The sequence below is a fragment of the Phalacrocorax aristotelis genome, chromosome 2, assembly GCF_949628215.1.
Source record: "Phalacrocorax aristotelis chromosome 2, bGulAri2.1, whole genome shotgun sequence".
Classification (NCBI taxonomy): Eukaryota; Metazoa; Chordata; class Aves; order Suliformes; family Phalacrocoracidae; genus Phalacrocorax; species Phalacrocorax aristotelis.
The window spans coordinates 140,571,922-140,599,859 of NC_134277.1; the positions used below are offsets into that span (position 1 = coordinate 140,571,922).

A 27,938-nucleotide genomic window follows, 5' to 3' on the forward strand; every position below is an offset into this window, starting at 1 on the left:
TTAAAACACAGTTCAAGGTCTCAAGTGTTTCCTAGTTAACACCACTCTGCTTGTATAAAAGCTCTCTGGTGGGAAGGAGCGGAAGGAGAGTAGGGAAGGGGGAAGATACAACCAGAAAGCACAGAAACCCTTCACTGTGAATTCCGATAGCTCCTTCCCCATCTAACACAAAAAACATTGAGGAAAAGAGTATTAAAAGTCAACAAAAGCAATGAGCGATTACAAAAGCTGGAAGTTCTTCTAGTGGTCAGTATTATTTTTTTTAAACTTAAAGGTTAGAGAAGTTTAATGGATTGAGATGTAGCTCAGCACAGAACACCATGACTGCCTGCAAACAAGCCTGCTCCACAAATAGCCAGATTTATTCGAGCCCCTTGTAGAGGCCCAGCAGATCTACCATAAATTTTCTTCTAATTAAAATATCATTATTCTGATGCACCCAGAAGTGGTTGAAATGTAATGACATAATACATTTCATATTTTACAGAAATAACTACAGTCTTTCACTTTGCAAAAGGAAGTAGTAGCAAATATCCCGATCCAGACAAAAATGAAGTACTTTCTGCATGTATCTTCCCTTCTGTCAAACAGGTTGAGAAGAAAAAGGAGAAATACAAGATAGGAAATCAAGTACAGCTTAACATGAGAAAAAAGTACTTCTTTTGATTCATTAATTAACCCAGGCTCCCCCCGCCCTGCCCTTACTTAAATTACAAATGCAGTGGATGATTTTCTGTACAGCCCAGCCTACTTTATTTCAGGATGCAGAGAGCAGGCAGTATTTCGAAATACAAGACAACTGGAAAGAGTATCTGAATGTTTACGATGCAAATGAGCACAGCAAATCCCTAGAGTGAAGGGACGCAAATAGCATGAGGAAAGGAAGAGCGTATTACCATATTCCCTCAATAAGCTGTTGACTAAAGACGACAGAACCCCAACAGTGGTCTCAACCCTTATTTACCTCCTCATTCTCCCCAGACATCAAGAAAACAGAAGTTTGTTTTGCTCTCTTATAGTCCTGAGGCTGCCATTTGGCAAAAATGCAGAGCCCACCTCTCCTGCACAGTACCTTTGCTGTTCCTGTATCACACTAGGAAATTTTCCACCTGTGTATTTTTATTTATATGTAAATAACAAAAGATGTTGTTTGAATAATAATCTTTATTTCTTTATTAGTTTATTTGTAAAAGGTACATTGTAATCCTGAGCTACTGCTTTTATACATTTAGCATCATACAAAGACAGATCATTTACAGTTTGATCATTTACATTTATTGTGCTCCAAAATCCTTATCTGAGTATCATTTTGTCCTAGCAGGAACATAGATAATTTAAATTACATGTATCCCTGAAACATCCACATTAATTTACCCATCTGACCCCATTAGCTAAATTACTACAGTCATCTAAATCACTCAGGACATTCCTTTCAAATTTAGCAAAAACTTGTTTAAAACTATAAAGATGGGCAGTGCAAGAACTGGTCCCTCCATCCTTTGAATACATCATTAGAAAAAGCTTTCTGTTTCCGTATTCTCGTGGCAAGTCAGTGCTAAATTGACTAGTTGTACTTTGATGGAATGGTCCAAGTAATAGTTTACTCATTTTCTTATTACAGCAGTTAACGTGAATTTACAGTGCCTCCCTTTGCCGTGACCAGTGCATAACTCTCCTAAACAGGGAAAATCCGACATGATCCGAAGAAAGTAAGAGGCAACCCATCACCATCTTATTGTCACCTATGTGACACTGAACTATTACGAAACAAGTCATATGAAATGCTTCCCTTAGACCCTGTAAAGGAACTTGTACGAAGAACCGGCGTTAAGTTCCATAATCCGAGCATGGCTTTAGGATTTGCCAATTAAAAAAAAATAAGAACCCACCAAAACCAAACATTTAAGTCCCAGGATCCTTGAGAAGAAAGCATTTATCATAACTGAAATCCAGTCCTGGATACATGGAAATTTAATTGGACTACCAAAATAGCATCTCTCTCTACCTGAAAAATCGCAAAGCGTACAGTGTTTACAAATGTCTCTCTAGCAACAGTGTCAGTCTTTTGAAGTACACTCATAACTTTCATTTCCTGAATAAGGTCACTATGATCTTAGGCAAAAGATACAGTAAGCAGTTCAAGCAAAATGCTTATTGCTTAGGTTTTAAAGCAAGCCACTTCAATATAATTTTAGTTAAAATGTTAAGTACAAATGTGAAGCTACTGTAGAAACACTTATAAACACTCTTGCTTTCGAATTCTTGCTGATCATCTAGAAAAATGGCAGATGGATTTTAATGTAACAGGAAATGTAAAACTTAATACTGCCTGTTGAAATAAAATTCAACACCTATAAAGACAGAGTTATGAACATGTAAACACAGCTTTAGTATTCAGAGCTAGGGAATCGAGCAGCAAAACAAACTATTTGCATATTATGTAGTGCAATGAACATTTGTTCTTAGAGACCCCCAGTCTTTAAACTACTTTGAACAGAATGGAATCCTTACAGGAAAGGTTTTAAAAGTGTCCAAGATGTAATATCCAGAATTACTAGATGTTCGTCTGCTATAAGCTAACAATCTCTCTATGCAAAACTGTGCTCTGGATAACTGACTTTAATGGCTCCCCAGTAGCAGGCTCGAATGAGGCAGATTAAACCTAAGAGATATGCAATAGCCCAAGAAACATATGTTGCGTGATATCGCCGGGCAAAATCTTGTGTACCAACCTAAAAAGAGAAAACAAAAAAGTGTCAAACATGCAGCACTGTTTTCTTCCCTGAAGAGCAGATTACATTAAGAAGGATTTCAGCACCTTTTTTACTCTGGTAAGGATAAATCAGATATTTTATTAGCTTAATTTTACACAATCATAGGATAAAGAAGGGACATCAGGAGGTCTCTAGTGCCACCTTCCTCACCAACGCAGGGTCAACTCTAAGGTCAGACTAGGTTGCTCAGGGTTTTAACCCAGCTGGGTCCCAAAAAACTCCATGGATGGAGGCTGCACAAGCCCCTGGGCACACCTCACAGTGAAACATTTTCATCATTTTCAAACTCAGCAAGGTTGTTTTTAAAAAGTCTTCTCTCACTGTTTTTACTTCTGGCTGTCACTGTTTTTACTAGGGAAACCCTTCATAACTCATTTAAGGTCACATATTAAAAATTAATCCGGTTACAATACAAGTTCGAGGTATAAATAGAACCACACATATGAGTTCAGCTGTAGGTATTTCCTCATAGGCATTTTCCTGGGACTGCCGGGTAGAAAGTTGGCTCTAGTATGCAGCTCCAGATACATCAGAGCCAAGCAAGCCAGATAGTTTTCTGAGTAATAGAGTAACAACCACGTGAGCCTTTTAATTTGTAAATAGCCTATTATCTGGTTTTACAGATAGCTTTGTACAATTTATAAAGGCATATAAATGTTTCTAACTTTTGGAATCCCATTCCTCCCATTCCTGGCTATACAGCAATATGTATTTCTGGAAACCTGGAAGTTCTGAGAGCCCTAGCAAGAGCAAGATGTTCCGATATTTCTACAGTGAAGTAAAACCATTTTTTATAAAACTGAAGTTTTTTAGAGAGTTTTTAGAGAGATGAAGAGTCAAATTTAACATCAGGAAGAAGAGGCTCTTCAAGTGCCAGAACTTTTTTCTTTTTTAGGGAACATTTCATTTTTCTGGCTAGCTCAGATGATTAAGGTCATGGTTTTAATAGATATGACAAAAAAACCACCACACAAACTTAGGAGGTTTTACTCAAATGCTGGGGAAAGAAGAACTGATCACCCAGGGGAGCTCCTCTGTATACACACACCCCTGCACAGAGTTGCAAGTAGATCATAGTACATCACTCACAGTTAATCCAACTCCAATGAAGATACATATCATTCCAATTGTAATATATGCACAGCAGCGTCTCCGTGGCAGTGCACTTCCAACAGAAGAACTGTTAGAAAATAAAAAGCATTTTAAGTTAAAACAAACAAGCAAAAAACCCCTACATAAATAGAAACTGTTCAGTCTAAATGGGGGAGGGGAAACAATGGCAATACACATACACCATCTTAAGTTTATGAAGTTGTAGGCAAAGTCTACAATTATACCAAGCAGTAAAACAGAGTCCATGTTTGTTTATTTGTAAAGATTATCCAGTATCTAAAAATCTAGATGCTTACAAAGAGAGTGGTGCCACACCTACATTTGCCTGTGCCTACCTCCTATATCCCCAGTGCACCCAGAGAAGTATTTTGAATAGCCTTTGGACTGCAAAACCCAAGTTTGCTTTGCAGCTTCAGTGTAGGCAGTAAGACACTTACTAGACTTTTAATACATCAGTACATGGCTTTAATACATTCACTGGATCTAAGTAACTGGAAATCAGTTCTACCACCTCTAAATGTCATCAACAGTAAGAACTTGCGCAATTTCCTGGAATAGTTCATTCAATGCTGTTGAGGGCTAAACTCTACTCCATTTCCTGAAGCTAAAAAACCCAAACCATTTTAGTCACAAACATGAAAAATTTTTCATGTTCAACACTTCCAAAGACTGAAATTCTTTAGACACCTTTAAGACAGTTTTAGTAACTCTAAAAGAAAATAGGAAAGTAAAAAGAACTTGTCTTGTTTTTGGAGTTCTGTCACAAGTTACGAGCTGCACAAATGACTGCTGACAGCCAAGGTAAATGAATCCCCTGGAAGTTCTGTCACTCATCTTCTAGACTACGAGCTCCAGAACAGACAGCTTTGTCTCCACCTGGTGCATTAAGCTATTACAGTGCTTCAGTCAAACGGAATACAAAATGCAAATGCAACATTACATTATTTACTACAGGTTAGAAAAATTATTGCAGAAGCTCCGCATTGTTTAGCAAATGCATCTTGAGTCACACATTTGCAATCACATACAGCTATACTAACAAAGAAAACAGGAACGTGATTTAATTCCATTGAAACACAGTGAACATGTAGGTCCACTGAAAGGACTCGAGAGGCAGAAGTGCTTTCAAAAAAAAAAAAGCATGTATCGTCTATCGTAGAGGTAGTTTTGAAGCATCCTGAAGCATGCTATCATTAGTTAAGTACTTCATCCCATTCTGGGAGATCAACATGCCTTTGGAAATACTGGGTTGCTTGGCCTCTGTGTTCAAAGATGCAAGGAAAAGTAATTTTCATCTCATGATAGTTCAACATATTCAAGATAAATGTAGAACAGAAGAAAGCACTGCTAAACTATTGAAGTAGTACGTCTGTCATATGACTGACCAAATTTCTGGCTCCAGTTAATGAACCACATAGTAAAGGCCTCATATGCTTAGCATGTGACTAGAATTTTTTAAGCATTCATCTTAGAAAGCCTTCAAATAGATTGGTTTAAGCAGCTTTACTCCAATATTACTTCTTTACAAGGAATTTTTAAAATGCTCCCAGAAAAAAAAAAAAAACAAAACAAAGATACAGTCCTCAAGTTAACATGCACATGCTGAGCTTCGCCTTGCAAGGCAAGGATAGAACAGTGACTGCTCATAAGCCATCTATTATACGTTTTCAGAAGAGGAAAGTCCCGATATCGTTCTGCTGGTTAACTTCCCAGGGGAAATTACTTCTTATCAAAAGCCTCACCATACATTTTTGGGATGGGCTTGGCAGGAGGGTGGTGGGGTGGGGGTTGTGGGTGTGGTGATTAGGGTGGGAGAATTCCCAGTTGCGGAAATAATGGTATTTTACCACCCTCTCATACCCACACACACTCCCCAGAAGCCAACCTAAATACTTCTACAGTCACTCTAGGAGAGGGATATATTGCCTGATTCCAAGTTACACGAGGGAAAAAACCCAAGCATAACAGAAGTTCTGTAAAAGGGGACAGGGAGAAGACATCTCCAAAAGCTGAACTGATGAGCACTGAGCTTGTCAAACTGACCTTAGGTTCCCACTTCTGCAGGATTTCCTGGCTATGTACTCAGAAAGTTAATTCTATTACAGAGCTGGATACCTTAAGATAAGCCGGTAGAAACGTCACATTCAATACACCCAAAACACACATGATGTTTACTGCACTGTATTTCACAGGGAGACAAATTTCATTTTGGGAAAGAGACCTTCACTTTCAGAGCTGTCTGACTTATCATCTTGTTTTTGTAATCATAATACTGCAGGTGCTGTGTGTATTTACCATCCATATCTCTCTCAAGATCTGTCCCCTCCTATCCAGTAAGAAAAGCTGGGAGAGAAACTATCATCTCAAATACCACAGAAAGGAAATGTAAACTGTGTCTTTATTTTAACTGCCTTTTTCTTTCCGCAGGAAGCAAAGTTGAAATAAATAAATTTCTATGGTCACATAACAGACATGGGAATATTTAGCAATCCCAATAAATCATAATTTATTTAGAATAGACTACTTCAGTTGGAAGGGACCTACAGCAGTCATCTAATCTAACTGCCTGAGCAGAAGTCAAGTCATGTTAAGGGCATTGTCCAAATGTCTCTTAAACACTGGCAGGTTCGGGGCATTGACCACCTCTCCAAGAAGCCTGTTCCAGTGTTTGACCACCCTCTCGGCAAAGAAATGCTTCCTAATGTCTAGTCTAAACCTCCCCTATTCTTCATCTCCCAAGAATGACATTAGCCACTGGGCCACTATAAATAGTGAGGTTTCCTTCTACCCATCCCAAATTATGCATTAAAAACCCCAAATGAACTTAGAATAAAGCAAGCTGAAACCTACCAACAACAGAAACTTTGACAGGCAAATTCAGAAATATTAAAACTGTGTCAAAAGAACATTTTTAAGTTGCAGAAGCAGCTGTTTCTATTGTGGGACTAATGAGGGTGAACTCACTACAAAGCTATCCAGAAGGCTGCGGTTCTTTCTGAGCTGCTGCTAAGGAAGCGAAGGCACCTGCCAGACCTTTGGGCAGTGACAGCAGATATAAAAGACTCCAAAGCCAATTTAGCATCAGGTAGTAATTAGAAGGGGGGAAAACCGCCACAAGGGACAGAGGCTATTAAAGGAACAGCACAGGAAATCTTAAAGGCGCAGGAGCAGGCCATCCCCATGTACCAAAAGACGAGCCAGCAGGGAAGACAACTGGCCTGGCTGAACAGAGAGCTTTGGCTGGAACTCAGGAAAAGGAGAGTTTATGACCTTTGGAAAAAGGGGCAGGCAACTCAGGAGGACTACAAAGATGTTGTGAGGACTACAAGGGAGAAAATCAGAAGGGCCAAAGCCCAACTAGAACTTAATCTGGTTACTGCCATAAAAGACAATAAAAAAAGCTTCCCTAAATAGATTAGCAACAAAAGGAGGACTAAGGAGAATCTCCATCCTTTACTGGATGCAGGAGGAAGCCTAATGACAAAAGATGAGGAAAAGGCTGAGGTACTAAATGCCTTCTTATCCTCAGTCTTCAGTAGTAAGACCTTCTGGGTACCCAGCCCCCTGAGCTGGAAGACAAGGATGGAAACATGGTTAGTGACCTGCTACACCACTTAGACACACAGTCTTTGGGCCGGATGGGATCCACCCAGGTGTACCGAGGGAGCTGGTAGAGGAACTTGCCAAGCCACTCTCCATCATTTACCAGCAGTTCTGGCTAACTGGGGAGGTCTCAGTTGACTGGAGGTGAGCAAGTGTACAAGCATCCACAAGAAGGGCCATAAGGAAGAGCTGGGAAATTACAGGCCTGTCAGTCTGACCTCAGTGCTGGGGAGGGTTACGGAGCAGACCATCTTGTCTGCCATCACACAGCATGTACAGGACAGCCAGGGGATCAGACCCAGTCAACATAGGTTCATGAAAGGCAGGTCCTGCCTGACCAAGCTGTTCTCCTTCTATGACCAGTTGACCCACCTAGTGGACAAGGGAAAGGCTGTGGATGTTGTCTGCCTGGACTTTAGTAAAGCCTTTGATGCTGTCTCCCACAGCATCCTCCTAGAGCAACTGGCTGCTCATGGCTTGGACGGGTGTACTCTTCGCTGGGTAAAAAACTGGCTGGATGGCCAGGCCCAAAGAGTTGTGGTGAACTGAGCTACATCCAGTTGGTGGCTGGTCACAAGTGGTGTCCCCAGGGCTCAGTGTTAGGGCCAGTCTTGTTTAATATCTTTATCAATGATCTGGATGAGGGGATCAAGTGCACCCTCAGTAAGTTTGCAGACAACGCCAAGTTGGGTGGGAGCATTGATCTGCCTGAGGGTAGGAAGGCTCTGCAGAGGGATCTGGACAGGCTGGATCAATGGGCCAAGACCAACTGTATGAGGTTTAACAAGGCCAAGTGCTGGGTCCTGCACTTGGGACACAACAACCCCAAGCAACGCTACAGCCTTGGGAAAGAGTGGCTGGAATGCTACCCAGCAAGAAGGACCTGGGGGTGTTGGTCAACAGCCAGCTGAACATGAGCCAGCAGTGTGCCCAGGTGGTGAAGAAGGCCAATGGCACCCTGGCTTGTATTAGGAATCGTGTGGCCAGCAGGAGCAGGGAAGTGATTGTGCCCCTGTACTCAGCACTGGTGAGGCCACACCTTGAATATTGTGTTCAGTTTTGGGGCCCTCAGTACAAGAAGGACATCAGGTTGCTGGAGTGTGTCCAGAGAAGGGCAATGAAGCTGGTAAAGGGTCTGGAGAACAAGACTTAAGAGGAACAGCTGAGGGAACTGGGGCTGTTTAGTCTGGAGTAGAGGAGGCTGAGGGGAGACCTTATTGCTCTCTACAACTACCTGAAAGGAGGTTGTAGCGAGGTGGGTGTTGATCTCTCCTCCCAAGTAACAAGCGACAGAACGAGAGGAAATGGCCTCAAGCTGCATCAGGGGAGGTTTAGATTGGATATTAGGAAAAATTTCTTCACTGAAAGAGTGGTCAGGCATTGGAACAGGCTGCCTAGAGAGGTGGTAGAGTCACCATCCCTGGAGGTATTGAAAAGATGTGTAGCTTAGAGACATGGTTTAGTGGTGGACTTGACAGTGGTAGGTTAACGGTTGGACTTGATAATCTTAAAGGTCCTTTCCAACCTAAATGATTCAATGAATCAAAATCCCAGTATTTTGAAAGTGAACAGCACTGCTGAAACTAGCCTCCACAGTATTGACAAGGTTCCAACATCTCTTTCCTGAAGGTCCTGCATACTTTATGGGGCAGAAGGTTTATAAATTCATTAGGATTCATCATTTTGTCAGACCTTAAAAAGAAAAATAACAGATTCTAAAAATAATAAAGAGATTTGGCATTCGGAAATAAAAACTTGTATCATTCTATGCTCTTTCTAGTAACTGAATTCATAATCCTGAAGTTTCTAGATGATTTAATAGGTGGCTTAGGAAAGAGCAGCAGACAAAAAAAACCCAGTTCCTGCTTCTTCTCAATCATTAAATGAGAAAGATACCAGAAGCCTTCCTTAAACCTCTCACTCTTTTGGGAAACAGGCTGATAAACTTCTGGTATTTTGTATTTTGAAACACAAAAAAACCCCCACTAAAACAGTAAAAAGAAACAGTTCCTCCCCCATTCCCAGGTGTCATCCTCTACACTATAAAACAAAACTATACTACAACAACATCCTTATTAGCTACATTTGTTATCACAATGCAACAGATAACGTGCAACTAAGGGTCTGTGTTAGGCAGAACCACTACACATCAGTAGGGTTCTGGAATCACCTTACCTATACTGGCATGACCAGGGTTGTAGTCCATTTCCGAACATTCGCTCATTTACTAAGTAAGTGATTGTGTTCTCGGCCATCATCATTAATTTCCTGTATTTCCCAAGTGATTTTGCAGAAAAATAATTCTCAGGGGGAGGGGAACATGGGACAGTGACACAGAAAAAGTAGTATGTCACAAAATAATAAGTTTGCAACCACAGTGGTAGCAGGTAGATGGCATTAAAAACAAACAAGAAACCCAAAATCCTGTTTCTCCCAACATCTAGATATGAAAGATTCCTTTGTTTATGTACTCTGAGGCACAATAATTTTATTTTCAATGAACATTGTTTTGTTATTGACCTTTTTGTGTAATAACTCCTAACCTCCTCTGCAGTTTTACAAGGCATTGTTAATACTAAGGTCTAGTCTCCATCAACCAAAAAGGTGGTCACAAACAAGATATCTGCAGAGCTTCATTGCACTTTTGAAAACATTTGAAACAAAATAATGATAATTATGTGAGACTCAAAGTCTCAGCAGCTGTCTTCTTGAAAAACCTACTGTTGCAGTGATTCAAGGTGCCTTTTGCCTCAGTCTACACTACCCTTTTTTCAGTGGCAATCATCCACTGAGTCAACAGAAGGAATGAATAGTTTTGCATCTGGACTAGTCAGCTATTAATGAAAGAAGTTTTGCATTACTAAGCTGAATTAAAGAACCCCACATTCCCTTCACAATACTTGGTTACAGGTACCACACAACCTCTGACAAAGGGCTGATAGCAGCAACTCGCTGCAGCTATTTATTCCATCATCAGGGCTCAAAGCTCTGCCTCATCTATGCTGAGCCCTAAATCCAAGCATTACAAATGTTTATGCTGCTGGAAGCACAGAACACCTGACCATCGCACCTCAAACGTGGGAAGACACCAAGCAACTCATTCAAAGCTAAATTACAATATTCTGTAGTCTGCAACCTCTGCCCAAGGACAGAAATGCCTATTTGTTAAAATTTGGTTTGTATTCTGCAACTCAGTTGCCATGCAAGCTGTAATTTTCACAAACCGCACTGCAGAGATGCTCCAGTTTTATTCCATACAAATAGTATGCTCCGCATGTTAAAGACAAAAATACTAACAAATCTGTAGACTCCAGCTAAATTTTAAAAAACCGTCAACGTAAGTCAACAGAAGACAGACCAAAATATCACATGGTATGACTTTGGACTGTTGCTTGGAGTGAGGTTTTGTTGTTACTGTTGGGGTTGGGTTTGTTTTTTGGTTGGTTTTTGCTGTTGGTTTTTTTCTTTTTTTTTTTTTTTTTAAGGTTGAACAACATATAATTTTGTACCTAAGGAGAATCAAGAAAAAAGCTGAGGTCAGCTATCAAGTGTGACATGATAAAATATAAAGCATAATTGCAATTAGTTAAAAACAAACCAACCAAGCCACAAAACACCAACTCCTCCCCCCAGGACTGAAAAGACTAAACGCAATTACAGTCAGTAAAACAACCCTGCAAAGCAGAATCTCATCAAGACCATGAGTTTATTTGACCCAAGCAAACTAGAACATACACAGTACTCCACACCTGAGGTTAAACGTACCACTGGACTAACTTCTCTATCAAATACTCCAATAAAATATTTCAAACACTGTAGAAGGCCAGGCCGTGCCAACACCTACAGTACATTTGTCTTAAGCCTTCTGCTTCCTAAGGGACCAGCTAGTTTTCCTACAATGCGCCACACAGCTGTGGTTCTCCATTCCCAGTGGAAAACACATTTGCTCCTTTAACTGGAAGTTGCACTTGCCTAACAAAAGACGACAAATATTTAAATAAGTCAGCAGGACAGGAAAGTCTCTGAAGTAATATTTAAGTCTTATTTCACACCCTGTGGTTGAGATTCCATGCAAATTTAAAGTATGTTTGTAGTGTAGCTTTTAATGACACTTCAAACTAAGTATTCCTGACCTCAGATAAGAAAGGCCAAATACTCAAAAGAAAAGCCTCAAAGCAAGCCCAAAACATAAACTCTAACAGCTCTTGTATTCTAATTTTTCTCCTTCTTACTGAAGTAATAGCAAATGAGTAGACAAGCTATTCCACGGTAATTCATAAACATTAAACAAGCTAATGCATTAAGTTGCTTAACACAAGTTAGTTGTTGAGTTTATGAAATCAGTAAAACCTCATTCAAATTAAGACAAGATTATTTCCTTGCCTCCTTTTACAATACGGCAATTCAAGTTCTACATTTAAACATGACATCTGATTAACTGCACAAAGTGGCAAAATTTCAGGGACATGAGCTGTTAATTTTAGAAACCCATTCCTGTCTATTGTTAGCAGCTTATTTTTGCCTCTAGCAATTCAATCAGAGCATTTTAATAAATGCAGGTTGGGTTTTTTTTAAAGTTAACTGATTTGTGCGTAAGGAGTGGAGAATTCATGTGCACATAACATGTTCTTTAGCCTTGAAATTCAGATGAGCACGACAACACAATCATCACAGCAGACACATTTTACTCCAAAGACTTCTATGGAAGAAACACTGGCAACTTATTTAACAGTTAATTTACATAACCTTGCTTAGAACTTACATTTTTTTGCAGTGTGGGCATTTTGCTAGTGTGTTAAACCTCAGTTCCATCCACTGTAAAAAAAGAATAAAATAAAGAGGTTGAAAAACTGGCCTGAGAAAAATGTTTGTTGTACTTCATGCTAAATGTCACTGTGAAAACATTCTGCTTCTCAGGCTTTCTTTGACTTGTTTCTTGCTTTCTTCCGTAAATGGGATGCCCTTTTGTCAGTAGCAACATAGGATTGGGATTTCCATGTGAACATTTCCCATGACTTGCCTTAGTATTACAAGATTCACTTGACGTAACGTGGTTTCATCCACAGGCACACTATGGGCAACTTGATAATATTAATACAGCTTTTCTCTTACTTCCATGACTATGAATATACCCTGAATCAAAATAAATATGTTTTCTTTGGCACAACTACAGATAGATGCATTTTTCCATCTTTCCCCAACCCTTGCATCATTTGTGAAAACTAAGTGAAGTGTGCACAGAAAGATTAGCTAAAGGATATTTTAGAAAGTAGGGGTCTTCATAAGTTTTTTATCAATTAAATAGAGAATACTATTGGCTACTTACATGACATTTTAAAAAGGTGATATATAGACCCGTACATGGTATGGTCATAACCTTCTATGCACAGACTAAAACTTATCTGAGAAACAGCCTCAGTGGAAGTAATGCCTAGAATTACCTCAACCAGAGGATACACAGTCACACACTTGTTTAAAAACAGCAGGTTTTGTTAAATTTAATTCTGTGATAATACAGGTGTTAAACAAGCATTTTAAACATCTTTGCCTTGAACAAGGGGATAATATTATTGTTCTTCATTGTGTAAGCAGTTATATTGTAACTGCACTTCTCTTCTGCTGCCTTTCTTAACTGGAGGTAGTTAACACAGTTTCTTGGTTAAATGTAAGAGAGGAGGGGAGAGGAGAATTCATTTGTGCAAAAGTGACTCTGCAAGTTACTAGCAGGGGAAGAAGCACCAGCACAGACCGCCAATGCCTTCATTTGGATCCTCCTTGTCTCTGTGATAAATCAGAAGTCGGTTTACTGAAGTGACTAGTGTTATAACTGCTACAAACACAAATCAAACAAGAACCTGTCCTTGTACAGCAAACAGGACCTACCCACAGCACAGCACTATTTAAATACTGAGAATAAATTTATGATTCTATGTGCAAAGAAACAGGATGTGGCTTGTAATGACTTGCTAGTATGAGCAAGTTTTGCTGTGAGCACAATTTTGGTCCATAGCATTTAGAGTGCATTTTCTTCCCTCTTGAAGGTCTCCCTCAGTTTTATTTACTTCTAATGGGGCTAATTCTCCACTAAGTAGTAGTCCATCATCTTTTTTTCCTGGTTCTGAAGTATCCAATTACAATACCAGTTACACAGTAGTTTAAAGGTTTGTTGTTGTTGTTTGTTTGTTTTTTTTAACAAAGACTTGGCCAAACTGGTTTAGCATAGTTGTATTTTATCCCTAAATAAAATGAAAGCTGCTATAATACTCCCCACCTGAGCAATGCATTTTTTGAGCATTAATTCTACTTCCACATTCCTGCCAGAGGAGCAAGTTAGCTATTTGCCTGCATCCCTGTCAAAAACTACTCAGTTTTGCTTAGTCCTACACAACAAAAGTGGGATACGGTCTGGTTGTCAGTATCAGGGATGGAGACAGACCCTTCAGAGCTGTTCTTTCACCTTTTTAAACTCCAGAAATAGAAGCAAATCCAAATCCCGGGCTTTCATTTTATGTATTTGTAATTCAACTTTACTTCTGTACACTAGTTTTACTCCAGAGTAGGCAACTCTGTTTCCAGAGTTACTCAGTAATGATCTTTCTAGGGTTCTATTTATTTTAAGATTTCTGATTATTAGCCATAATTATTAATGGATACAAACTCAAAAGCACTTGGGCTCCAAATACTGATGGAAAAAACCAGAGGCATTGATAATTTGTTTTCATTGAGAATTACCTGGAAGTAAGAGAAGCACTAACTGTTATGCCTTCTGCGCACATCCAAAATATTTGCAGAAAAAGAGCAAAAATGCAACAATACATTCAAACTACAATATCACATTAGCACAGTACGGAAAGACTGTTTTCATGCCCATTGTAATTGTTGGAGTTTTGATGGGCTTAACAAATAGTTTAAATCATGCTTAAAGCTGGTATTTTTACTTATGTTCCAGAGTGCTTTAAAGTACCTAATCTTATTTCATGTTGTTAAGAAAACTTGAGGTTACAGTTATGTGACATTTAGCTCCCTGCCGACAATACAAACTGTATTATTCCCATTGCAACAGTACAATAAACAACAACTCAAATCCCTGGTTAGATGTACTGAAACACAGATGAGGACTTCAGAGAGTTCTTAAATGTTTCAACTGTGGACAAAACCAGACATCCATCAAGGTATTTAATAGAAGAATATGTCAAACTTTCTTCTCAATGCATTCAATACAAGACAGAGGGGAAAAAAAAAAAAAAAAAAAGACGTATACATATATATACACACATCCCTACAGACAGCTGCTTCTGACCAAAAAGCTCTCCCCAGTCCATTAGGAAAGCAAAATACTTCCACAGATTAAAACATTTCTTAGTTTTCTAAAGAACTTTAAGGGTTTTCTATGAAACTATTTAAGAAGAAATGTTTTTCATATTTAAGTAGTTATAAAAAAGTAAAATTGACAGAGCACAGCTGACAAACCCCAGCACTTAGCCTACAGCCTGTGGGTTCCACAGCTTGCTCCTGGCTTCCTGTCCTTGAGGGTCTCTCTGACAGCAGGACAGTAGCAGGGGGATGGCAGGGCAGGCAAGGACACCCCTCCCCTGCCTGCCACCATTTCCAAAGGCAACTCAGCCTCTGACAGCCACAAATCATCACAGACAGAGGTCCTTGGTAGAGGGGTTGTGGGGAATGACTTACTGTGGGCAGAAACAGTAACTCAGCCACAGGCCAAGTTCAGAAGCTTTCAAAAAAGCCCAAACCAGATCAGACTGTGATTCAGAAGACAGTTAAACTCTCATCCTGCCCTCCTTTTCTATTCTACCACTTTTTCCACTTGTTTGAACTCCAAATCTGCCAGGAACAGTCGAAACCTTAACACAGAAAAGTCTCCTATCAGGTTACCCAAGGGAAAAAAATAGTCTGATGAACAAAGTGTGAATAACTAGTGACAGTTCAGCTATAGTATCACTTCATTACTAAGTCATTCTCCCAGATAGGGCAGAGAAACTTTAAGGCACTCCATAGCATGGAGCATGCTTTTAGGAATTTATAAAAAACAGCTCACACATGCAGAGACAGGGAAAACACGGCCCATACTTATCTTTTCATATGGGAAAAAAAAAATTCTTGGAAAGGTGGTGAACAAGTTGATACTCTTAAAAAAAAAAAGCACAGAAAAAGCAACTGACAATTTGACTTTAACACTCCAGGAAGCTATCTGCTATTAGCTATTTGCTAATCTAGCTTTGTTTGTCTATTTAATTTTTTTAAAACTGCCAAGTAAAGGAGATACCTTACTGAGTTGCTGAGAGATGCGTCTAGAATTACATATTTGCTTTACAATGTGGAGATATCAAAGGGCAGAAATACCCTCACAGAAGCTGAGTTTCCAGGCTGACTAGAGCACTTCTGTTTTTTGCTTCTCTGCTTACTCTCAAACCCAAGCAATTTTCTGATTTTTCATAACTAAAAAAAAAACTTTATTTGCAGAATCTCAAACTTAGTAACAGAAAAAGGTATAAGCAAGAGTGGTGGGGAAAAAGTATACTTTTCTGTATAAACTGTATAAAGTGAGGAAAAAACAGTTTGTTTCTTGGTAACTCAGCATAAAAGAACACAAGCTTCAAATTTCTAATGATTTTGAGGGTTTCTTTTCAATGTACCATGAAGTGGTAAATTGGTCTTACTGGCAGACACAACTACGAAGTTCAGAATGATGCAGTTCCCTAAAGCAACCATCAGATCTGAAGTCACATGCATAAATTCCAGATTAGAAAACTTAACCTTTTAAGGCATAATCTATTAGTTATGGGCAAAACCAGCCTTTACGAGCTTGGTTCCGCCCCCGCTTTTATGTTCACCTACAGAAGTTCATAGTGTAAACTACAGAAGTAATTTGGGCTGCACTTATAGAGAGTGAACAAGGGATGAAGAAAACTCCCATGCTTATGAAAGTCCCCAAAGATAGACCAATAATTTAGTAATGAGAATTTTACTTCACAACACTGACTCTCCCTAATTTTAAAAAAAATTAAATCACGTAGTAGAGATGGTCTTTTGTGTTAAGAGATGACACTAAAACTTAACACTGTAACTCTTCTACAGCACTGCTTTTGCCTGTGTAGTTTTAAAGCTGTGCTAAAATCATACATGCATGAACACTGTAGTTTGATAGAGTCACAATTTAATTTTCTAATGCAGTTACTTAACTGTTTGTAACATGCTACTATATTTTAAAAAAAGCTAGAAGAAAAGGCAAACTTTAATAAAAGATTCCTCGTTTAGAACATGTACTTGACATGGCCTTTTTCTTCCATAGGTCCAGTAGTTTTCTGTTAGTAACATTATTCTATATTGCACACAATTTTCTAAATAGTTAAGGTCACATATAGACTCACATTTTAAAAAGGCAAACAGAAAACCAACTCCAGCTATCTCCAGTTACAGACTACTGTTCTTCAGCAAGTATTATAATAGGAACTTCTTTTTTTAATATATAGGCAGAATTAGTAGATAGAATATTTCAAGCATCTCTAATGGTTTCTCAGATACATCACTCGTAAACTTATAATCAAATCCTCAGTTCCCCTTTAAAAAAAGTGTAAGAGCCATCTCCTACTCCCTGCATTCATCATCTGCTCTAGTAGTTAAGCCATTATTGCACACCCCACTGATCCATAAACCTGAAGTAAAGATTTGAAGGAACAATTCTGTTCCATTATAGAACCCATCACAAGCAAATCCTTCTCGCACTGCTGATACAAGCCAACACAAAGCACCATCCCCTAAGCTTCCTTTTCCTTTCACAAAATGCACTTGAGTATTCTCCAGCCTTTATGTATCTTACAATCCTTTGTTTCAGGAATGTAACACCACTCTGGCGACTATGGAGGTCCTTGAGCTGTACCACTGATCTTAGCCATCTCCCATAACTCACAAACCTGACAAACATTCTAGCACTGCTAGGTGATGAAGCTAAAGCTAACTTGTGTATGGCAGAGACTCTTCCCAAATCAAAATTCAAATATGGCAGCCCCTTATTCACGTAAAAGACTACAAAAATGGTTTAGCAGCAAGAACAGTTTTCCTTCCACTACAAAAAAACAGGAGAAACTTTCAGCCTCACACACAAACCAAAGCCTCCAGTTCTATAACAACCGACAAGTAGGCTAATAGCAAGCACTATAACTAACAGCTTTCAGAGGTCCATACAGTAATGGAAGAACCTGTACTATCTTAATCACTGCAGAACATGATCATCACTGCGAGTCCAAACAGAACCTAGAAACATGATTTCCTTTTCCAGCACCATTCTTGCATCTCTAAGCAATAAGGCTGACTTTGGGCTTTACCCATGCATGCACAGAAAGACTTAAGCATTTTCTTGAAACGCATGTAAAGGTAACCAAATGCAGACTATACCATAGTAATATAAGCACAGAAGAAGCTTTAGTTCCCCAATGCCATAGAGCCAGGCAATATGCTCTTAAAAGTGCTAACAACAAATAGCTTGAGCGATAGCACAATGACGTGAGAAGGAGAATCTGGTGCTTTACTTACAAGAAACGTATTTCCACAGTGCCCACATACCACTCTAGTTCCGTCTGGTTGAACTGGCAAGGCAGGCTGAGCTGGCTGCTCTTCTGGGATCAGCATTACCGGACCAAGAGTAATGATTCGTCTACTGTATTAAGAACATTAGATGTACATATAATTAAGCTAGCAAAAGAGAAGGACGATGCATTTAAGCAGTTACCCCAGTCACTACCAAATATTTTACACTTTTAAACTGTAATCTGCTTTTTAAACGGATGATGCACCCAGTTTTGGTCTCTCTCCAAAGTGATTTTCTTTTCAGTTTTGAAAACATTCTTTTTCACTATAAGATCAGCCATGCAGGCCAGAACCCTGTAGAGATCAAAGACGTGCCATCATATGGCAGAAACACTCCTCAGGAAAACGAAATCTTAATACCGAGGCTGAGCAAGCCCATGAATTAGAATGTACATACCCATGTGAAACATACAGAAAGAGTAAGGACTCTTCTATAACCTACTTCTCCGTTCCAAACTCCTCCTTCCCACACTACTGACAATCATGTCAATACAAGCAGCACATCTGCATTTATACAGTAAAAATGACATTCAAGTTGAGTGAACTAAAAAAGAAAACCACACCAGGTTGACTAAATGCAATCAATTTACTTTAAAAAACAGTTTGTAAGTATTTGCTTTTATGTTCAATGCATTTCCAGTTTAATTATACAATTTGTCCATCCAAAATGACAGTACCCAAATTAACCAACTCAAGGCAGAATGAGGATTGGACTTCCTAGCATGAAAAAAGTAAGGGAAAAATTAAAGCATTGTTTAACTTGCACTATCTCTCTCTCCATATACAACCAAAACTGCGTTCTGGATGGCCTCCCTTCAGTCTGGCGCCTTCCATTTAGGGCATACTCCCAACTCCTTCCTTCAAAGTACCCCAATTTTGCTCATCTTCTAGTAAGACAAATGCATAGGCTATCTGAGGCAAACTTCTGAGATATATGCTTTTGAGATTATTTTAATAAAATTAGGGAGTTTCTGATTCAGCTTGGTTACCAACCATATGATGTATTAGAACTGAGGTATCCCACGAACAATTTTTTCACTCTGAGAAAATATTTGGAATGTTTTGAAGTTTTCCAACGCTACATTAGTTAAAATAAAAAAAAAATCCCCCTTAAGTCTCAAAACTATGTTTCAAAACCAGAATAGCCAACAGACTGGTGACTAGGGCACTGGTAAGGTAAAGCTTCCATTCAAGTATCTGCAGACCTAGCCTTCATCTCAGTTTCTCCTGTTAGAGCTGCACCACTCACAATCAAATTACTCCCACCTCAGCGGGGTCTTTAACACCCTAATCCCAACAGTAAGAACACTCACTAGGGCAACTGCACTTGTTTATGTTACAACAAATGTGTAAGTTCAAGTGGAGAGCTGAGAGGAGATGGAAAACAGCATACCAAAGAAGGGAGGACAGGACTGAAGCCAAGCTCCCTCTCCCATTTCATTCTGAAATCCCCACTCTGAACCATGCAAACTGAGCAACCAGTGTGTTTACAATAACTAAGTTTGCAAGGAGTTATAAATTTTAAGTCCCAGAAACAATAAGTGTTTTTCTTCTCCATCATTCTTTATACCATTTGTTCTTTATGAAATAACTAAATTGGGAAACACATATTTGAGACTACCACTAAATAATTTTTTTTTCTTTAATCTTACAAAAAAAAAAAAACCCCCAAAGACCAACAACCAAACAAACTTACACTACCACAACCTGTCTCTGCAGTAATTCAGTAATGCTCTTTAAGTGTCCATGTACAGAGGCCCAGGCTTGCACTTCTTTTGGTTTTCAATACTCAACACAAAGAGCACTATTGCTTTAAAGAAAACTATCTCAAGGCACTTACAGGTTTTTATTCTTACCAGTTTGGTCTTGGACAGCCTATTTTCCGAGACGTATCCTTACAGATAAGGAGACAATTACATTGACATCTAACATACTTCTTCCCTGAAGGAGGGTTTTTGATTGGCTAAACGAACAAACAAGAAAACAACAAAACCACCAGAGAACACACATCAGAAGTCATAACAAGTCACTTTTTTCCTTATAACAGTATGACAAAGCAGAACACCTTCAGTGACAAGTTCTTGCTAACAGAGAAATACAGTTCCTCTTACAGAGGAAACTTGAGAGTAAAGACAAAATTGGGAGTTTTCTCTCTCTGCTCAGAGAAAGAAGTACAAATTTCCTCACTAGAGCAAAAATAGATTCAGCAAGCTAATGGAAAAACCATTCATATTTTTGCAATGAAGACTTTAAGACTTCAGTTTAGTTATTTTTTAAAATGTAAGCTGAAGTAGCAGAATAGCTTTTAAAAAACAGTCAAAGCATGAAGAAAGTCTTCTTGCTGGGTACAATGACTTTATTCAACAGCGAAAGGACCTCAGTCTGGCTCTCAGTCACTAAGAGACTACATAGACATCACCGAACTATAATCTTATTTTAAACTGTACTGAAATTATCTTTCTCCAACCTAGGCTTCAAGTTTCTGGGTCCCTTTCATAGAGCAAATCACACGTCTCAAAAGCTGCAAGCTACTTTGTTTGGCCTGAAACATTATATATTGGCAGGGAAAGTGAGTATTAATGGCAAGTTCTCTACTCTCTCTTTTAAGGGGGGTGGGGGGGTGTAAGTTTTCCTACAGATTTAAGGCTTCCTATTTCTGGACATAATTTAAAGCTCTTTTCATAAAATAAATCCAATCCAGTGTTTTTCATGCAAATGCTCCCAGTAGCTGTGGGGTGTCGCAGTATCAGATCCTGAAACTAAAACTGGCAGGGAAGAAAAAAATTAGAAGCAGAGGCCAAAAACTGAAGACCTGAATTAAGAAAAGGGGAGGAGTAACAAAATGCCTGGGATCACTGAACAGAACCTACGACTTCTGCATTTCAAAATTGTTGTGTTGTGGTTTGTTAGCAAGCTAACAAATTGAATAATATTGCAGGAGGGAAGCACACACCCAGGGAGAGGTGTGGGTTAGTTACTTTGTTTCTTCCATTCTTAAAATAATTCAATTCTCCATTTCTCTTCATCCCGCCAAAAAAGTTTCACCCTTCTTTACGGAAGAGTAATTAAACAACATCTTTGCTTTTTGTCCTCTGCCTCAGAAGGAAACATGCTGCACAGCCTCATCAACAGCACAAAGATATATTCTAGCTGCTTATGGCCATCCTTGTGCCAGCAACCCTTGAACGCTAGAGGCCAGCTGTGCCAACAGGTCCTTTGCAGAGATGGCAGGAAGGGACTCGCCCTTTGTAAGCAAGGACATGAATTCTACCAAGGATGTAGTTCAACCTCCCCCCACAAAAAGAAAACGCTAAAAATCCATTTTACCGTAGCTTCATTGCAAACTGTGCACTTAACAACATGTTGGTGTAGCTTGCCATCCAAATTGATTAGCGACTGGCACACGCGGCAGTTTATTACAGGAACACCGCTGGCATCTGGACTTGCAATGGCAGTATATGGAGGAGGAAGCTCTGCTGCAAGAGATCAGGAAATCACAGTTGAAAAACCAAACGGGATCCTAAAACACCATCAGCAAAGATAGTCTAACAGTCACAGCCTCAAAAAAAAAAATTTGAAATTAATTATTAGTATAAGTGTAAGACAAACATAACTTTGCTTTCCCCTTCCCCACAACTTCTGTGTGCCTGAACAACCGTAGCTGTACAGAAAGCATACCAGCAACACAAACACACCATAAATCACCTCACAAAAGTGGATCAGACAAAAGGCTCTTCTATGCAACTTTATTTTCAAACCAACTTTTTACAGTGTTTAGGAAAGGGGGGGAAGGGGGGAGCCCAAACGAACCCCACACTCACCACAGATTAGGAGCAACTAAAGACTGACTTCTGAAGAAAAAAAAAGAAAGATAAAACAAGACACAGGTAGGCAGAAGAGCCACAACCAGCATTTACAAACATCTGGAGAGAATGAAACAGACAGATGTTTACAATATAGTAACAAGTACTAAGGGTGAAAATACAGAAAAGTCTTGTTAAAGAAACAGGTCCTTGATGGGAAGTGGCATTAAGTGCTTCTTTTTCTGAGTGCAAGAACAGCAAATTTATGCTATCTTGCTGAAGAAAAGATGAACTGAACCCTCACAGCTTCTGCTTTTAAGGGTTCCAGATATTTTTGTTTTCTAAGACCCAAGGGGTAGACGGACAAGGAGGTCTTTAGTCACTTAGGACATGCTAACACAAGGGAGAATACAGTGGCCTCGGGCCCCCATGGAACAGCAGATTTCAGCTTTGCCAGTCCTGAGCCTACAAAAATGAGAGGGAACCCTCAAGATCCTTCTCAGTTTAAGAATCCATGGAATGAAAACAATTCAACACAGCAACCTCTCACAAGCTAATTACTACAATCATTTGGCATGTAATTGCATCAGTTTTTATTTCATCGAGAAGTTCAGGCCTCTTCAGGTAAGCAAATCAGGAATGGGCACATTTAGTAGTTCATAGTTAACTATTTTTTTACACTAATAATTTGAAATACTCTGCAGCCCTGGACTTCAATAAGTTATTTCATAATTACATCCAAACAGCCAACAAAATCTTCAGAGAAGCAATAAGAGGTCAGCCTACTTTCAGTTTACAAACAGCACTGAACAGAGCAGTGTCTGCTGGGGGGTGGCAAGGGAAATGATGGGCTGCTATCAAAGCTGACAAGCCCAAGTATTAAATTTAAGCTTTTAAGAAAACACTCATCACTCCTGCACTATTTTAAAGTGAACGCTGTAAGCCAGAGGGATATAAGAAATCCTGCCTGCCCTTCAGATACACAGATCATCATCAACCTTTGAAGCAGCACTGCTGTGCTCGCTCTCCTTGCTACTTGGCCTACAAATGATCCAGACCCGCACTTGATTTTTAACTCACAGACGCAGCAGAAGGAAGGAAGGTGGACACTTTGAGGGTCTCAGAATCGCATCCAACACACTTGAGTTATTTTAGACAAGAAGCAAAATTAACTTATATGCAGCGATGCAGTTCTGAAGCAATCATACAAACTGATGCTCCGTGCTTGCACAAGTAAACTTCACACCTTCAGCTTTGATATCCTGGTTGCAGAAACTAATATCCTTCAGAACTGTCATGTAACTTAGTTCTGATTTTTTCTGTTTCTGAGGAATTACACTAGCACCCGGTTGAAAATTAAGAATAGCAATGTTTTGCAGTACTGCGACACCCCATTTTCAGTATAAGATTGCCACATGCAAGGAAGGAAATATTACGAGATACTATCAAAAACACACAAAAGACAAAACCCCAACCCCCCACACTTTGGCAACTGGAAACAATCTCAAGTCTGCTAAACCACTGCAGAAACCAGGTTTGAGATTTGGACCACAGAAGTGGCAGCGTCTTAGCTGCAAGTGGCAAAGTCAAGGCTACTGCAAGGGGGTTTTGACCATAAGCAGGCTACTTAACCGCTCCTGCAGCGAGCAGCTGACACTTTCTGGCTAGAATAGGTTGCCGTAAAACAAAAGACATGTCCAGCAGACTGAATGCCAGACACTGTCACAACACCCCTGCGGTTCAGTCCCAGCTTTGAGGTTGCTTTTTTGAAAAGCAACAGTCAGGTTACAGAACTTCTTCACTTTGACCCCTCTATTTAAAGTGCAACTTTTCAACTCTATCAGCAGGGAACAGGGCAGCTCTTCTAAGGAAAGGCAAACAGTATCTTGACAAGGACTAGGAAGTAGAGACACACGCACCTCCCTCAGCCTTTCAGCTTTCCACATTCCTGCAATACTTAAGGACTGGCAACTATACCCATCTAGACATCACTTGTAAGTGACAACTCTCAGGATTTTGAAAATTGGTTGTATGAGGCATGTGAGCACCTGCAGACACCACCAGCCACTTCTCCAGCCTCGTACTGGAGCTGCTCAGCTTCCAGGTAAGCAGGCTCCTGCTGGCTCAGCAAATTTCAGATAGCAAGCAAATAATGGCTGCTTTTCAGAGTGGTGCTGCAGCAAATAACACTTCCTATAGAACAGAAAGCTGGAGGTATCTTGGCACTGCAGACTTCATGCTTAAAGAAAAAGAACATTTGGAAAAGGTCCAAAAAACACACCAGCAAAAGCCACCAAAATTAAGTTTAAAGAAAACTATATTGGGGGGGGGGGAGGTGGCAGGGGGTGTAGAAGTGGGTGAAGAAGAAAATAAAGGCATTGCCTCAGAATTCACTGCTTGTCATCCCTTAATAAAAAGGCCGGCAGCTTTCAAAGCACATCAACATGTACTTTGGTATGACTTGGGGGGGGAAGTGGGTTTTTTGGGGCTTTTTTTTGTGGTGTGTTTTTTGGTTGTTGTTGGGTGTTTATTTTTGGGGGGGCGGGGAGGGGAAGGTTTGACAGCTTGAATTTCAGGCTAACATCTAAAACCAGTTCTAAAACCAGTTCATAAAGGACTATCATGCTGCACGTTACTGGATGGTAGGCAAGTTTCACGTGCACACCAGAGATTTCAGGACATGTTTAATGAGACACTGAATTTCCTGCTGCTGACATACCAGTTTACAACTGTATTACCAGTTTTTCTTTAAAAAAAAGATCCAATAGTAATTAGTTCAGGAAGATTAGCAGAGTGCCCTACCATGCCGTACATCTGACTCTACCCTGCAATTCCTTCCTCACTCCCACAGCACAGAGATGCAGAAGAAGATATCAGATAGATACTCAACCACAGAAATTCCTTGTGGTGCTTGTGCACTTTCCTCCCTTGGTATTGGAAGGGCGGAAACCACAGTGAACCACTTGCAGCTTACCTTGGTCAAACAGAAATTAGTTTGTTTTGGGGTTTCTTTTTAAAAGGCAGATAAACAAAACAAAGATTCTTTATCATGTCCTCGGAGGATGGGGTGAGTAAGGGAAAAAGAATTAGTGACCTATGTCAGAGACAGGTACATAAGGACTAAGAAAGTCTTACATTTCTACGAAAGCATCTAAAGATTCAGAAAGCCTGAGTGACACACACCCCCCCAAAAAAAAAAAAGGGGTGTGTGTGTGAAGCACTGAATAACCATCCTACTACAAGGAGCAGAGCTGATGGTCCCACCCTTTGACTATGTGAAAGGTTTCTTGAACACTGTGCCCTGCATCCACATCGAAAAGATTTTTCTTGCTTGCTTCCATCATTAGGAATACCCAGGCATTACCAGCTCACACTGAAAAGGGTCAGCTGGGTCTCAGCTGCAGCCTCACAAGGGAAGAGGCGGCTACTTTCAAACCATGGCCTCTTTAATTTAAAGCTCAGGATGACGTATTGGGCACAGTAGGTAATTACAAGTATGGGGATAAATTTATTAATGTACATTCAGGTGGTAATTTGGAATATGAAGGGCTTCTTCCTCTACCTCTCCAGCTCCATGGCAGTCAGGTGATGTTAAGCAGGGAAGCTCTGCAGAAAGGGGCTTGGAAGCAAACCTCATCTCCCTGTGATAATGCTTCTTCCCTCTATGTCTAGACTTGCACTAGAGAAAAATGATAAAGACTACCCGTTAGCTGAAGAGGCAGCTTAGCTTGCATAGACCCTCTCACTAAGGATAACTGACAGAGCAAGGAAACTACAGCTACCCGGTCCATGTGACAGCCCTGCAAAATTTTGTTCTGCAGATTATTTTTTTTTTTTTGGTACCTTTTGTAGAACAGTTTTGACGTGCTACTTAGCATGCTTGCTCGAGGACTGTTCAAACAGGAGATCCTAAACTTGTGAAGAGATTTTTGACATTTAAGAAAGCTCTACAGTTCCTCCTCAGTTTTGGGCACAGACCACGTACTCCAGGTGCCACGCCCCACCACGGGTGCCAAACAAGCTAGAAGTTACAGACATGGGCTGAAGGCGCAGCAGGGCACAGCTACCAACTGAAATGATCATTTGGCATCCAGCTTGTTTCCAGATCATGAGTTTTTACCCTGGGTTCAAGCAAGAGTCACTGATCTGATGTATTTTCATTACTTTTTAAACCCATAAAGATCTTTTCAAAACAGACTGAAATGTACACAAAAGTAATAGTCACGGGGTAAGGTCTACTAAGACTAAAACCATCAAATACCAGAATTTAAACTAAGGATTTCTGGATTTTTTTAGACTACAAATTTAGGGGATTATGCCAATCCCACACAATTTGCTGGAGGGGGAAAAAAGAGAAAAAAAACAACAGTCCTCTGCTGTTTTTCAGGCCGATATTCATTTGTGCAATTCAAATGAAAGTAAACAGTCAACACCAGCTACAGCACTAACTGGAACACATTTTCATACCAAGGCAAAGAGGACTAGCTTTCCATGGGTTTAAATATTATTCAAAACAGACAGATGCTCACTCATAGCATTCTAGTTACATACATATGTAATAAAACTATACAATTACATAAAAATCCTTAAGAACGGGCCAACACACTGGAGCCAGTGAGATTAGGACTGTAATCTTACACGTTAAAGGCTACTGCTAGCAAAGGTACGCTAATCTTACATTGTCTTGATTCCTTCAGCTTTCTCCCACTCCTCGCTTTCTGCTCTAAAACGTTTTAACTGGGGGGGTGGGGGGGGTGGTGGTGGTGGGGAAATTAGATCTATTAATATTTAGTAAACCTCCTGATTCTTATTTTTAAGTAAAAATTTTTCACTTACTTACTAAATATTCAGTGTTGATTGACAAGATGATTTTCCCTGAGTGTTAAAGAAAGTTAATACCATATCATTACCCCATGATTCCAGATTTGTAACCGCAGTATCTGACTTGATTTAAAAATAAAGCCAAAACCAACTATGGCCTTGAAACGCGTTCGCAAGGACATCCTAGTGGTTTTGGACTTCAGCTACTGCACTGCACGGAGCCCCTCGCCTATTTAAGCCCGACTGCCAGACCAGAGCCCATCAGCTGCCATCCCCGGGCTGAGGCGCCGCGGCGGAGCACAGACCTGCGTGCTCTGTTCCGCCGCTGCGTCGCGCCCCTGCCAGCTGCCTCTGCCCTACAGCTCGCCGTACCCAGCCCGGCTGTTCGTAGCTGAGGACCTTTTACTTAATCCTCCTCCTAATTAATGGGGGAACCGAAGTCCAACAACTACCTTACAAGCTCCAACATGCGAGTGAGTTATAATAAGCAGACCGGTTCTGGCTTGTTCTGCCACTGCAAACAATTCTTTCTTTTTTTTTCCATCCCCCCCCCCCCCTTTTGAAGAGTTCGCGGCGGAGCGCGGAGCAGGGCCTACGCGGCCCTGCGCGGCGTTACCTGTTGTTCCCCAGCTCGGCCCCCGCCGCCGAGGGGGCCAGGGCGAGGGCGCGGGCTCCCCCCGGCCGGCGGCTCCCGGCCTGGCCCCGCCGTTACCGCCGCAACCGGGGAACTTCGCCCGCCGACAAAGGCGGAGGGAACCCGCCCCCCACCGCCGCAACCGGGCGGCGGCGCGGCCGCGTCCCCCCGCCCCAAAGGCCGCGCCGAGCCCCTCAGGGCCCCCCCGCCCCCTCAGAGCCTCCTGCCAGGCACCAGTCCGGGGGCGCCGGGCGGGCGGCGGCCGCCTTACCTCGGGGACTGCTGTCCGGCAAATAGGGCGGCGCGGTCGGGGTGACATTGCCGGAGCCGGGCGCGGAGAGCAGCGGGGAGCGCTCGTCCACCCCCTCGGCGGCCATGGCTGCGGCGCGAAGTGCCTTTCCCGCTGCCGGGGCTCACGGCGTGGGGCGGGAAGGCAGCCGGGCCGGCGGTGCGGAGAAGGGGAAGGAGCGCAGAGGAAGGGGCTGGGAATGAATGGGACCGGGGCGGGGAGGAGGGACGGCGGGGCGGGGGCTGGGGAGCCAAGCCAGCCTCCCGCCGTCCCCCCGCCAGGCGCTAATGAGCGGG

The 27,938-nt window shown here is 40.9% G+C and overlaps 1 protein-coding gene across 3 annotated transcripts; it reads right to left on the reverse strand.

The window, feature by feature from the left end:
• Nucleotides 1-1,146: 1,146 nt before the first annotated feature.
• PIP4P2 (phosphatidylinositol-4,5-bisphosphate 4-phosphatase 2) lies at nucleotides 1,147-27,938 on the reverse strand. 3 transcript variants are annotated; one of them, XM_075085371.1, is made up of 7 exons: nucleotides 27,625-27,938; nucleotides 21,423-21,571; nucleotides 19,952-20,058; nucleotides 18,042-18,165; nucleotides 12,253-12,305; nucleotides 3,864-3,954; nucleotides 1,147-2,732 (listed from the first exon to the last, which is right to left on the reverse strand). In XM_075085371.1, the coding sequence occupies exons 1-7, from the start codon at nucleotides 27,728-27,730 to the stop codon at nucleotides 2,589-2,591; spliced, it is 774 nt and encodes a 257-aa protein (XP_074941472.1). In that variant the 5' UTR covers nucleotides 27,731-27,938; the 3' UTR covers nucleotides 1,147-2,588. The 3 variants fall into 3 exon arrangements, with proteins under 3 accessions (XP_074941472.1, XP_074941473.1, XP_074941474.1); XM_075085372.1 differs by having other exon boundaries at nucleotides 21,423-21,568; nucleotides 27,625-27,841; XM_075085373.1 differs by lacking the exon at nucleotides 12,253-12,305 and having other exon boundaries at nucleotides 27,625-27,841.

Excerpts from the sequence above, each read along its gene's own strand:
- PIP4P2 (XM_075085371.1), bottom strand. The coding sequence starts at position 27,730 with ATGGCCGCCGAGGGGGTGGACGAGCGCTCCCCGCTGCTCTCCGCGCCC. Across the intron at positions 20,059-21,422 it reads CAGTTTGCAATGAAGCTACG|CCAATCAAAAACCCTCCTTC; the intron begins GTAAAATGGATT and ends TTGTTCGTTTAG. Across the intron at positions 2,733-3,863 it reads TCATTGGAGTTGGATTAACT|GTTGGTACACAAGATTTTGC; the intron begins GTGAGTGATGTA and ends TTCTCTTTTTAG.